The 13,745-nt window shown below is 46.5% G+C and overlaps 1 protein-coding gene across 8 annotated transcripts in view; it reads left to right on the top strand.

The window, feature by feature from the left end:
- The window catches only part of dot1l (DOT1-like histone H3K79 methyltransferase), a 30,710-nt gene extending 21,960 nt beyond the window's left edge, over positions 1 to 8,750 (top strand). For 5 of the 8 annotated variants that reach the window (XM_031575376.2, XM_031575380.2, XM_031575375.2 and 2 more), the window contains exons 24-29: positions 62 to 588; positions 809 to 1,044; positions 1,207 to 1,265; positions 1,381 to 2,040; positions 6,215 to 6,939; positions 7,491 to 8,750. In XM_031575376.2, coding sequence (XP_031431236.1) covers positions 62 to 588; positions 809 to 1,044; positions 1,207 to 1,265; positions 1,381 to 2,040; positions 6,215 to 6,624 — 1,892 coding nt within the window. In that variant the 3' untranslated portion in view covers positions 6,625 to 6,939; positions 7,491 to 8,750. The remainder of the gene's footprint in view (positions 1 to 61; positions 589 to 808; positions 1,045 to 1,206; positions 1,266 to 1,380; positions 2,041 to 6,214; positions 6,940 to 7,490) is intronic. The other 3 variants (XM_031575377.2, XM_031575381.2, XM_031575382.2) reach the window with 3 other exon arrangements.
- The last annotated feature ends 4,995 nt before the right edge of the window (positions 8,751 to 13,745 follow it).

Genomic DNA, 13,745 nt, shown 5'->3' with positions numbered 1-13,745 from the left:
TTTGATAGCGCAGTTCTCTGATAGAGCTTTGTTAATTGCCTTATGTGTTGTTTCTCCCCAGGGTACTCGTCCAGCTCCGGGTTGGTGAACGGCGGGCCTCACTCCTCGGTGCTGTTATCTGACCAGGACTCTTCTGCGTCTGGCCAGCCCTCGTACACCACCCCTTTGCTGGCCCTGCAAGGTCGCAGCCCCCCCAACTCCACCGGAGGGGTGCTTCAATACGCTGACGGCCCCCCCAGGATCCTCCCTGAGGACGGTGGCGGTGGTGAGCGGGTGGGTGAGTCGGAGGGTGAGGGCCCAGACAGCGAGGCTCCACGCCGCATGTTCTTCTCCTCCTCCTCGTCCTCATCATCATCGTCCTCCTCCTCCTCTCGCCTGCACCACAGTTCGGCGAGAGCCAGTCAGCATCACCAGAACAACAGCAACCACCACCACTCGCCGGGCACGCAGGAGGGCCGCAAGCGAGGCCGCCGGAAACGCGGCTCCACCGGGGCACCATCTGCCTCAACGTCCCCCAAGAGGAGATCCTTCTCTGGGCTAGTCTCAACCGGACACCCCTCTGGTTCTCCACTCAACATCAACTCCATGGTGAGATTTGCCAGGCTTTGGAAATACATGGGAAATGTTTGTGTGTAGAGATCAGTACAGTATTACCCTCCTGCAATGTCTATGTAAATATATGTAACTGGGGTAATGAACACATAACATTCTGGTACTATAAGTCTTGAATTGTGCATGTTCAAAATGTGGTTTAAACACCTGAAAAGTCTGTCACGGCAGTAATCTAAGTAACTAAGCTCATCTGTAGAGTGGGTGTCTGCCCATCTGCTTCCCTCAGGTGAACAACATCAACCAGCCCCTGGAGATCTCGGCCATCTCCTCCCCGGAGCAGTCGGGCCGCAGCCCCTGCCCAGGGGACCTGGACCAGCCTCCCGTGCTGAAGAGAGAGCGCCCTCTTGAGCTCAACGGCTCTGGCCGCTACCCCTCCACCCCCAGCTCAGAGGACGAGGGCTCAGGCTACCCTGCCGACAGCTCCAGCTCCAGGTAGACACCCAGTTTCACCTCCATTCTTCCTGCGCGAGGGGGGGCGGGGGGATCTAAGTTGGAGGATGTATGGGTTTGGGAAAGGGCCCAAAGAAGAAGAAGAAGTTAGTTAGAAGAAGTTTATTTCAGTCATGACCTATGACGATGCCTGTTCTGCTGTAGGATTGAAAGGAAGATTGCTACAATCTCCTTGGAAAGCAGAGGAGAAGAGTCTGACAGAGGTGAGAAACCAGTGACTTCAGGATACTTGTTTAACTTGCTTCATTCAACATCTACCTCTCATAATGTAGCCATGTCATAAATCACATTTGTCCTGTTTTTCTCTCTCTCTCTCAGGGTCTCTGGGCCGTAAATCAGGTGGCAGCTGTGATGTCTCCTCTTCCTCATCCTCCTCTTCCTCTTCTTCCTCCTCATCCAGCAAGTGGAAGTCCACCTTCTCCCCCATCTCTGATCCCAAGCCCACGCCCCCAGAGCTCCGACAGGGCGGCTCTCCATTTCGGGCAGGGGTGTCTGACACCGAGCACAAGGCAAGCGCCCAGCAGCATCGACCTGATTCGGGAGCAGGGATGGGGGGCAGCCCTTCTCTCTGCCTCCCCTCCAACCTCTTCCTCAGCCAAGACCCGGGGGCCGGTCGGCAGGGGGGCACTGGAACTGGCGGCCTGACCAAAGCCAGGCCCCGTGAGTGGGAACTGAAGGGCGTCGGCGGTGCCGGAGGCAGCCTGGTCAGCCAGAACCTCTTCATCTCTGCCGCCACCAGTGGAGTCAGCGGCATCCTGGCCGGCAAGATGGGCGGCGCCGGCGTGACCTCCAGCGGAGGAGGAGTTGGCGGCTCTGGGGCCCAGTACGTGGGCACCCAGTTCCCCCTGGGCGGCGCCTCGGTGCTGCAGTCGCTGTTTGGCAGCCAGGCAGCCATGCCCCCAGTCAGCGTGCCGCCGCGCCTGGTCAACGGCCACAGCAGCTTCTCCAGCGCCGGCCTGACGGGAGGGGCTGCCGGAGGTAAGACACCAGCCGCAGGGGTCAAAGGTTACTGCTAGGTGTGGGGGTGGGGTTCGAACAGGAATGATTCATTTACATGGCGGAAGGGCCTTTGTTGGGTTTGGGGAATTTTCGGATGGGCTACTAGGGATCGAAAGGTCACAGGGAAGGTGGAGTGTACAGAAGGGTGGAGGGTGCATCAAGGGGAGGTGGAGGTGAGGGGCGAGAGATGGAGGTAAGTGGCAGAGCTGTCCATCGCTGGCCGCCCATAGCTGCCCTTTGCTGTTTTGCTGTGCTGTCCTGCCTCGTGCTGTGCTGTATTGTGCTGTGCTGCTTTGCTATGATGAACTGACACAAGCCCTTTGGCTTTAAATGTAACCCTATGCTGACCGGTGACTCAGAAACTGAGTGGGTCAGACTCTAAACCTTGAAGTATGATGTGACTGAACCTGGTGAATTGGATACATTTTGATTGCCAGTCAAACATTGAAGTAATTGAACAGGGTGCCTTGTGTCGTCATGGTTGTTTGCCCCTGATTTTTATAAAAACAGAGACATTTCACAGTTGTCCAGATCCACTTTGCCCTCGAACATGACCCTTCCAAACTAGTACCTGAATAGTACAAGCTGTGTTTAAAGAGGGTCTTGGCTCACTTGTGAAATGCCTCTCTTGCTTTTTATGTTCATGCTTGTATCAAATCAAATCAAATCAAACTTTATTTGTACGGCGCATTTCATACAAGGAAGTAACACAATGCGCCTCACAGTAGGAAAGAAAAAGGGGGGGGGGGGTTACACTTGTATAAAACACACAGATTTTCAAGAGATAAATGAATAAAATAAAATAAACGTACTAACCGCACTGGCACCGTAAAGGACTACTCAGCACGGTCATCGTCAAACTAAGCTGCTGGGGGGGGGGGGGGGGGGGGGGGGGGTTACAAACACTTGTAAAGAGACACAGATAAGTAAATAAATAAATAAATGTTACATTAATGTTAAATAAATACATTTTACAAGTTACAAAACACTTATAAAAAGACACATTTTGCCAGAGATAAATGAACAGGAAATTACGTACTAACCGCACTGGCACCATAAAGGACTGCTCAGCACAGTTATCGTCAAACTAAGAGACAGCTGCTGGGGGGGGGGGGGGGGGGGGTACAAATACTTGAAAAGAGACAGAAATAAGTAAATAAATAAATGTTCCATAAATGTTAAATACATTTTACAGTGAGTGATAAGCGAGATCAAAGAGGTATGTCTTAAGTGCATGTTTAAAGGTTTCAACCGTTTCGGCCATTCTTAGGTATTCTGGCAGAGTGTTCCAAAGGTTGGGGGCATAGAAACTAAAAGCTGCTTCCCCATGTCTCTTTGTCCTGGCTTTTGGAACTGTTAGAAGTTCAGTGCCGGAGGACCTCAGGGATCTACTGGGTGTGTACCTTGAGAGCATGTCTGTTATATATTCAGGTGCATGACTATGGAGTGATTTATAGACTAGTAGGAGAACCTTGAAATCTATTCTAAAACTAACAGGTAGCCAGTGCAGTGATTTTAATACTGGTGTGATGTGCGCTCTCCGTCTTGTTTTAGTGAGGACTCGCGCTGCTGCATTCTGTATTGTTTGTAGTTGACTAATGGCTTTTTTTGGTAGACCAGACAAAAGCGAGTTACAGTAGTCTAGCCTGCTCGTGATAAACGCGTGCATCAGTCTTTCGGTGTCAGCCTGAGCGAGAAACGGTTGCACCTTAGCAATGTTTCTTAAGTGATAAAAAGATGTTTTAATTATATTTTGATATGGGTTTCAAAATTGAGATCTGAGTCAAGTATGACGCCTAGGTTTCTGGCTTGGTGCTTGGTGTTAAGTGCTAGTGTTTTTAAGTGTGCAGTTAGTTTCTCTCTCTCGTTTTTTTCACCAATGACTAATACCTCTGTTTTATCTTGGTTTAGCTGGAGAAAGTTTTGTGACATCCATACATTTATATCAGAAATGCAATTTACCAAACAATCAATAGAGCTGTAGTTGTTGGGTGTTACAGAAATATAGAGCTGGGTGTCATCTGCATAGCTATGATAGTCGATGTTGTGCCTCCTAATTACACTACCAAGGGGTAGCATGTATAGACTGAAAAGTAAGGGCCCTAAAATGGATCCTTGAGGGACCCCACAGGTCATACAAATGTTTTTTGAGCTGTGGTCTCCGAGGGCGACAAAGTATTCCCGGCCAGTTAGATAGGTCCTAAACCAGTTTAGGACCGGACCAGTGAGGCCAACCCAATTTTCAAGTCTATCAATAAGGATATTGTGATCAACAGTATCAAAGGCTGCGCTCAGATCCAGAAGGGCCAAGACAGATAGTTTTTTGGAGTCAGCATTAATCCTGAGATCATTTACAACCTTGACTAATGCCGTTTCTGTGCTATGATTGGAGCGAAAACCAGATTGGAAGGTGTCAAATGCACAGTTAGCATCTAGGAAATTATTTAACTGTTTAAAGACAATTTTTTCCAGGATTTTGCTTAGAAAGGGAAGGTTAGAGATGGGTCTAAAATTGTTTAGAACTGAAGAGTCTAAATTGCTTTTCTTCAGGAGGGGTCTCACCAGGGCAGTTTTAAGTTCTGATGGGAAAATACCTGTAAGCAGGGAACAGTTTATAATGGCTAGAATGTCCTTAGACACAGAGTCAAAGATGGTCTTAAAAAATTTGGTGGGAAGGGGATCAAGAGGGCATGTAGACGGCTTCAGTTGTGACACTATTTTGCTCAGCATTTCTATATCAGCCAGTGCAAAAAAGCTCATACTGTTACAGCATGGTGGAAGGGGATCAGAAAACAAGACATTTGGAATTTCTTGAGCAATATTTTTCCTAATGTTCGTTATCTTATCTCTGAAGAATGCTGCAAATTCCTCACATTTGGAGGTGGAAAAGAGACTATCATCTACTTTAGGTGCAGGATTTATAAGGCTGTCTATTGTTGAAAAGAGGACCCTGGAATTGTTAGAATTTGTAGATATCAAATTAGAGAAATGATCCTTCCTAGCATTTCTTATTGCTTTATTAAAGACTGAAAGTTTATCCTTAAAGATATCAAGGTGGACCTGTAGCTTGGTCTTTCTCCATGTACGCTCAGACCTTCTGCAGGATCTCTTAAGTTTAATAATTTCCTCATTTCTCCATGGAGCTTTTTGTTTGGCTAAAACCTTTTTTTGTTTCAATGGTGCTACAGAGTCAAGTGCTGTCCTTAATTTTGTATTTAGAGTAGTTACTAGATCATTAACACATGATGGCCCCGTATCTGGGTTTTTTGCACTAGTTATGTTCATCATTACTTTGAAATTCTCAGCTGCTGCAGAGTTAAGATAGCGTTTCTTAATAAAACATTCAGCACTATTTCTAACTTTAGGTACCAGTGCTGTAAAGAAAATACAAAAGTGGTCAGAAAGAGCAAGGTCACAGATAGACGATATAACAGTTGTAAGACCCTTTGTAATAACTAGATCAAGGGTGTGGCCACGGTTGTGAGTGGGTTCAGTGATGTGTTGTGTAAAGTCCATGGAATTCAAGAGATTCATAAAATCCCGGGCCTTTGAGTCGTTCCCATTATCAACATGTATGTTAAAATCACCAGTGATAATAATCTTATCGTAGTTTGTGTGTATAATGGAGAGTAGTTCTGAAAAGTCTGTTAGAAAAGTGGGACATTGCTTGGGTGGCCTATACACAGTTACTGTCAGAACAGGAGGCTGGCACTTTAGAACTATGGCATGATATTCAAATGAGGCAAAATCATCGAAGGAGATGCTCCTGCAGCACAGGGCATCCGTGGTTATGGTGGCTGTCCCGCCCCCTTTTTGTATGTGCTTGTGGACTTGCTTGCAGCTATGCAAAACTTGGCTCAGCCCCCTCCCGTTCTCTCCCTCTCTCTGTCTCTCGCTCTCTCTGTCTCTGTCTCTCTCTTTCTGTCCACTCTCTATGTACCTGTGTCTGTCTCTGACTCACTATCACTCATTATCTCATGCTCTCTGACTGGATCTCTCCCTCACTCTGTCTTTCCCTCTCTCGGGGATCTTGTCTGCTCTGTCTCTCTGTATCCCTCATTCTCTTGCTCTGTCTCTGTATCTGTCTCTCTCTCTCTCTGTGTCTCTGTCTGTCCTGCCCCCACCCCCACCCCCATCTGCTGTGTATTCACAGGTATCTTTCACCACACGCTGCCAGTTTCAAGCTCCGCTGCTCCGTTTGGCTCTGCAGGCCTGGGTTCTCTGCTGAGCCTCTCCTCCTCCTCATCATCATCCTCCTCCTCCCATCCCCGGCCGCAGCAGCAGGACTCCTCTCAGGCCAGAGGAGGAGCCTCTGGCCCCGGCCTGGCTCTCACGCTGGCCCCAGCTTCTGCCTCGGCCCCCCTGCCCATGCCCAACCGAACTCAGTCTGTCCTGCACACGCCCGTGCCCCTCACGCTCTCCCTGCCCCCGCTGCCCCCCCTTGCTCAATGTCTCCTCTTCGTCCCCCCTCCCTCTCTGCCACCTCTACACTGCTGCAGCATCACCACAGGATGCACGTGTCTTCCGCTCCCTCTGTCTCTCTCTCCTCTTCCTCTGCATTAGTGTCTACTGCCTCCGCTTCTGCCTCTGCCTCTCTCTCCTCCTCTGTCATGTCCTCCTCATCTTCCTCCCGCTCCTCCTTCAGCATGCACTACCCCCCGCACCTGGCCCCCCTGCCCCCCTCGTCAGGCTCAGGCACCTCCTGGAGGACTGTGGGGCTGCAGGCTCAGGCCTCGGCCAGCCGGCCCAGATAGCAGCCAGATGCCACGGGGAGGGGGGTGTAGGCTTTAGGGACAGGGGTGGGAACAGTATGGGAGAGAGGAGCGGCAGTGAGGGAGGGGGTCAGGGTCTTGCCCACACGGCCCCTCTCCAATAAAGGTACGTGGGGTTGAGGGGGGGGGGGGGGGGGGTGTTGTTTTCACCCAGGGTTTGCATGTGCTTAGGAGAGATGTGTTTTTGTGGTGTGTGTGTTGGTGTGACTTTCATGAGTTGCCACTAGGTGGTGCCTGAACCTAGCGTAATGATAGTTTGAGCCATGTTCCTATGTACTTCTAAAAGTTATGCTAGGATATTATTTACATGGTAATGATTTTCTAATAGCAAACCTCATGTAGTTACAGATCATCTTTGTTTGACATGGTGAATTTTCATAAGCCCCTGGTTGACTTTAAATCCCACCGTAGTGTAGAATGTCAAGATGATCGTAGTTTATAGAAAATACACCATCTTCAATGTTACAAAACAGTCTGAGGCCAAAACCTGTCTACCAAAGCACTCACTCTGCATATATATATATATATATATATATATATAGAATGGCATATAAAAACATTTTGCCCTGTTCAAGTGTATTCTCAGACAGTAACTTGAGCATTGAGGCCCCCCCACCCTTGGCTCTGTCTGAAGTGGCTTTGCCCTGTCCTCGACAGGAATATGAAGAAATCTACCTCAACCCAGCGGAAACCTATGCAAAGCTCAGACGGACAGGTGTGGACCAAGCCAATCCTGTCACCCCACCGCTCGCCACTGCTCTGACCTTCCCCTCACCGCTCCACTGAAACCCAACGCCGGCACAGACAGCACCACACACACACACACACACACACACACACACACACACACACACACACACACTCACTCACTCTGAGACACAGCAACCACGGTCACTGTAAAGCATACGGATCAGAGGACTGAAAGTACTTGGCACAGGTCGGTCTGTCTCTGTCCGTCTGTGTGTGTGTGCGCGTGCGCAGGTGAGTTCAGACTTCTGACAGTGACTGTGCTACGTAGCTGAAATGATGTGCTCAGTGTGGATGCGGTGTCTGGCAGGTGAGCTGACGCGGTTCTCGTGGCCAGTGAGCTCTCAGTGCTTCTCCGCTTTCACTCCCATCCTCTCTAACTATTCCTTCAAAGACCTTCCTGTTTGCTGTGCAGGTCGTCTGCACTGTTTTCAATAGATTGCTGTGTGTGTTATCTTGTGGTGCACAGGAGTGGAGAGGGGGTTTATGTGGAGGTATAAAGAAGCTACCCCCTCCTTGTCTGTCTGTCTGTCGGTCTGTCCCTCTCCTGCACTCTCACACACACCTCCCTTACAGCTGCGTTGGCTTAGTGTAATGATACACTGATGCATGGCAATGGGTTTGGGCAAAGCTACACAGCTCTGACCTCCAGTGTACACACAGACAGACACACACACACACACACACACACAGCTGCATCTGTGCAACCAGACGCTACCACAGCACAGTCAGCTTCAACTTCAAGCGCATATACACAAGCAGACACACACACACTCTCTCATACACAGAATACTTGTGAGAAGGGGTTTGTGTGTTTCAAAGGTGCTTTGTTTTTCTGTGTTTTCTATGTGTCTCAAACACACACACCTTTTTCACGTATGCCGTGTTTGGCTACAGCAGGTGGTGGAGTGAATTGTGAGAATTCTCAGACAGAAATTCAGTCTTTATCAGGTCAGCCACGTCAACTGCCGCTTCCCTGTCTCCTCCGGCTGCACAGGAACACCATTCCAACGCAAGACTTTATTTATCTGATGCTTCCTTATTTAAACGAGAAACGTGACGGCTAGCATCCTGCTGAACCCATGCTATTGAAAAAGACTGTACAAGCCTTTTGGGGACTGGTGGTGTTTCTGCTTAGTCTAATGATTCAGGTAATTGTGGTTTTTGTTTTAAAAAAAAAAAAAAAAAAGGGTGTGGTGCTTAAACGTGTCGCTACGGGAACCCTGCCTTACAAGCCCCCCCCCCCCCCTGTTCTATCCCTGACTCCCCCCCCCCATACCATCTGCCCACCGCAGCCGTAACCCGTGGTGGTGTTTTAAACCAGTTCAACCGGCCAGCACACACTCAACACACTCACACAGCCTCAACACACCCCTCACACACTGGGAAATGCAAAAAAAAAAAAAAAGAAGAAGAAAAAAACACAAAACTACTGGGCAACCTTCACTCTTTCTTTTTGTTTTTGTTCTGTTTTGATGTGTTTGTTTATTGATGGGTTATTCCTTTTCTAATGTAATGAATCTTGTACTGTGAATGGAGGGTCTTCTCATACTGTGTAATTGTGCATAATTTAGGTTATTTATCTTTTGTGTCTTCCCTAGCAAAGGCGATGGTGCGTGTGTGTATCATATGTTTTTTCGTTTGTTTGTTTTTTAATCTATTGACAAGAGTATAATTGTGTAGAACGCAATAGATTGTGTAAAGAATATGTGCTTGACTCGCAGTCTAAAAAGAAAACAGAAAAACAACAAACATGGTGCTACAATCTGTACAACTCTGGACTGTGCCTATTTATATGAAGAACATCAGTAATAATAATTATCGATTCTTGGTGCTTCTTTTTCACAGGGATGAAACAGGCCGCTTTATGGTGCTCTGGTGTGTTTGTTTGTTTGTTTGTTTTCTATTTATAATGTAAATGACATTTCCTTAAGCGCATAGTGAGAGTCCCTGCACGTTTCGATAAATTTAGTTGTGATGTTTGGCACAGACTATATATGTAAATATATATACAGTATTTTGATATATAGCTCAACACCTGTTTGTTGTTGTTTTAGACATTGTTTTGCATTCAGGATGATGTGCATGTGACATCGACGGGTGTGTCTGTAGAGCTTTCTCTAGCTGTAGAATTGTTATACAGTCTGAAAGTTGGCAGGCGAGGTAAAGAGCCAGAATAATTCCTCCGGTGCTGAGCTCTTAAGGTGTGACCCTTCACCCTTAACCTTTTAACTTTCTGACCTTTCCCATTAAGTGGTGCTGTAGGCCAGAGAGTCCAGCTGATTGAAGTAATTAGCCAGTCAGCTCCACGCGGGCTCTCTGGAAAGCGGGACTTCGGCCCCGCTGGGTAGAACATTGTAGCCCCCTTGAAACTGCTCAATGCCAACAGGGTGCTTTAATGGCCACACCACCCCCTGGCCTGCACGTACACTTCAGGAAGAAAAAAAAACTTCACCTGATGCTACACAGTTGTCTCGCTCGTAGCCTGTGCACAGTTTTCCTGCCGTTATGTCATGGTGTTTGCTCAGACACACGCCTTAGCAGGGCTCCTCACTTCTCTCTCCCCCCATCCCCCCCCCCCCCCTACCCGGGCCTCATCACGCGCTGCAAGCCTCAGAAGGCACTCACAGCTGTGGGAATGCTCAGCTCTATGCCTTACTGCTTCTGGAGAGAAACAGGGAGAGCGAGAGAGAGAGGGGGGGGGAAATAGCAATGTCAACAACTTATGGTGCTGCTTGACCCGCTGGAATCAAAAACAGTGATAACTGGTGCATCCAATACCAAAACCCGCCTCACCGACCTTTAACACTTTCAGCCCCTCTGTGGTTGGGCCACGTCATTAGTGATGATGTTAAAATGCGAGCTGTCATACAAATACTAGCACACAGACTTTGGACTATTTTTCCCCAGTTTGTCGGTGTAGCCGTCTGTGGGTCACTCAACTTTCCCCCCCACAATCCACTCATCAGGTTGTTCTCTTTTCTTTCCAATTGATTTTGTACACGTTCAGGGAGAGCTAAGACTCACCTCAGCTTTAGAGTCTGAATGCTGTCGGGTAGGAAACACTTTTTCTTTTCTAATCAGAGATGTTCCCTGAGCCTTCCTGTCTCTGCATCTCCCAGAAACGAGGACACACACAACTGCAACAACACAAACACCTATGCTGTGGACCAGAGAAACAAGTCCCTCATTACCAGCACTGAAAGGGTTTTTACGTTTATTTGTTTTTTTGTTTGTTTATGAATTGTTATTGTACTTGTTACAACTTTGATTTTATTCGTGTTTGATATAATTGCAAATGGTGATGCTTTTAATAAGACTTATTAAGAGATCCAGATCGTTTTAATACTCTTTAGACATTAAGGTGCTCTCCTACACTTAAAACAAGGAAAAATGCAGCTATGAACATAATGAGTGCCCTCTCCTGTGCTGTAGAGGTGCGTCTGTCTAATAAACTTTAGTTCAAACCTGGCCTGTTGCCATGTCTTCCTTGTATCCCACTCCCATCCCCCTTTTTTTCTTTTTTTTTTACAGTGCAACAAGAAAATGTTCTGCAATCTAACCACGATCTCATAACGATATGACTTTAGAAGGCTTCATCATTAAGCTTAATATAGTGTTGGTTAAATAATTAACAGGAATGTCTGGATGTGTCTGGTCCACTCGGTGTTGCCTTTGCCATGTCCATGTCCAAAAGCTGTACATTACCCAGTAGGTTCGTCTGTATTTTCCATTCAGTGTAGTTTTCCTCTCAGGTGTACCCTGAAGCATGTGGGTGTAAATGGCCCTCACTGACCTGTGGCCTGCCTAAATAGTTTCACATAATTGTGAAAAGGCCGTTGCTTGGGTTATGCGCTGTTAACAGTCCAGTGGTCAAATATCACTGTGCGCACACACACACACACACCCTTAATACCCTTCTGCTCTGTCACTTTGGTGACCTTATCCGGTTACTGATGTTCCATGATCCCTGTTGTCTGCACTGAAAGACTACTGCAAACTGCAAGTGACCAAAAGCACAGTAAGGCTTGCTGTCTGAGTATTTCTAAGATTTGTCTCCCCCACCCCCTGCACATAGTTGTACATAAACAATGCACAGGTACATCAGTAGGATGCTGAGCGGGTATTGTATTACTGAAAAGAAGAAGAAACGTGAAAAACATGTTGGAAACTTGAACCTTTGAAGTCGTTGGATACCACAGTGTGTGTGTGTGTGTGTGTGAGGGAGAGAGAACGAGCGTAGCAGTGGGTGCTGGCAGCTCGGCGTGGAATTGCTCGCTTCTTGTTTTGTCCATCTGCAGGGGAGGACAGTATGTGCAGAGCCTTATCAGCATACTCACCAAATATGGGTCTGACTGTTTTGGGAAATTGCCCCATGGGCTTATTAACATGGAACTGATGCTACTAAGATCTTTTTGTTGTCCGTTTTTTGTTTTCAAGACTTGCGAAAGTATCCCCAGCTTGAGTTTGTCTCATCGTTCAAGTAATGAGCCACTGCAGAGCAGAGCTATACTGCAATATTCAAGGTGTACTGACCCAGATAGTCAGGAGTCGGTGAACAGTATCTGCCTCAACTGAAATTTGAAATGTATGGCTGCATTAGAATGAGTTTCATGTAGACTTGAAATGTAAGTAAAGTCTCTCAGTAGTTTAATCAGGAAGAGGACATCCAAAAGCAATAGAGGTGTGGCCATCTTATCTTGGTCAAAGGGGTTTCTCTGAAGGACAGGCGTCTTAGTGAAAATTATTTCATCCATAGGGGTTAATAAAGATGGACCTAATTCATTCTGTGGAGGCATTTGACTGTTTCTAAAAACACTAACCGAAATAGGAAATCATTCTTCTAGTATTTCTCTCAGTGATTGCTTTGGGTCCTGTGATTTATTTTTTTGCGTGGACCTTGACATCTGTTGTCACCCAGCACCCCTGGAAACAGAGGAGAGACCTTGAAAGTCTGCAAAACAAAAATGCAGCTGTCTTCCCTCTGGTCAGAACACAGAACACATTCTTCCTGAAGATAATCTTCAAGCCGATGCGCACATACCCACTCATGCACATTACTCCACCGAGGGAAAAGAGTGGTGGATTGAAAGCTATAGTCCCATAGATTACATAACCAGAGGTGTAAAAAGTACTGAAATGTTGTACTCAAGTAAAAGTACAATTACTTTGATGAAATTTTACTTAAGTACAAGTAAAATTACCCATCTAAAAATCTACTCAAGTAAAAGTAAAAAGTAGTTCATTTAAAATGTACTTTAAGTAAAAGTTACTTAGTTACTTTCAACAACTTGATGGGGGCCGCTCCTATATAGTGCAAAAAAGGACAAGGGGTCATAAATCCAATACAAAAACTAGTTATTTTTTATTAAAGGAGAATCTTTAGAAATATAAGTGCAATGACATTAAACATGTCAAACATTAAACATGTCAACACAACATTTAAGAACTTTTGGGAGGACATGTCAAGACATGACAGCTAAAATAAAAAGTTAAAATACCGCTGCCCCACTTAAACTTTGGTTACTTTACTTGTGTCCACCTTTAGAGCATTAGTCTACAAACTTCTTGTTGAGTTTGAGCAGCAGCTGATTTTCAAGATGAGTAGAGTTCATCCGGGCTAGCTTTGCATTGAACAGCAATCCAGCACAGCTGAAGAGTCGCTCGCAGGCGGCCGAGGCAGGTAGGCCAGTATTGAGTTTCAGGGACAGTTTTTTGATATTCTGAAAGGCGTTCAGCAGATCCATATTGACTGAGACACAGGCTAGGTACCCTTCTAACTCCCCTGTACCTTCTGACCTTCTGGACTTCATTGAGGAAAATAAATCATCTTCATCTGATGAATGTTGTCCAACTTGCTCCAGCCTCCAACATCCGGTCAAGGTGTTGTCTGACATAGACTAGACCTGTAGAATGACAAACAACATTTCTGACAATTAAGTATTGAGCTGCCATCAAGATTCAAGAGTGCATCATAACACAGAAATAGCTATAAATAGCTACTTGAGATGACAGACCTACAGTATACAGAATTATAGCATTATTTTCTATTTCTACATGCATCACAATTCATAATCCTCAATTCTTGCTAACCGGGACCCCTTAGCATGAACATGAAAGACGTGCACGTTGCAAAGCCACCACTTATCGTTATCAATATCTGAC

This window comes from Clupea harengus, chromosome 10, assembly GCF_900700415.2.
Source record: "Clupea harengus chromosome 10, Ch_v2.0.2, whole genome shotgun sequence".
Taxonomy (NCBI): domain Eukaryota; kingdom Metazoa; phylum Chordata; class Actinopteri; order Clupeiformes; family Clupeidae; genus Clupea; species Clupea harengus.
Note: the sequence above shows the minus strand (reverse complement) of the source record. Positions and strands in the feature narration are given on the sequence as shown.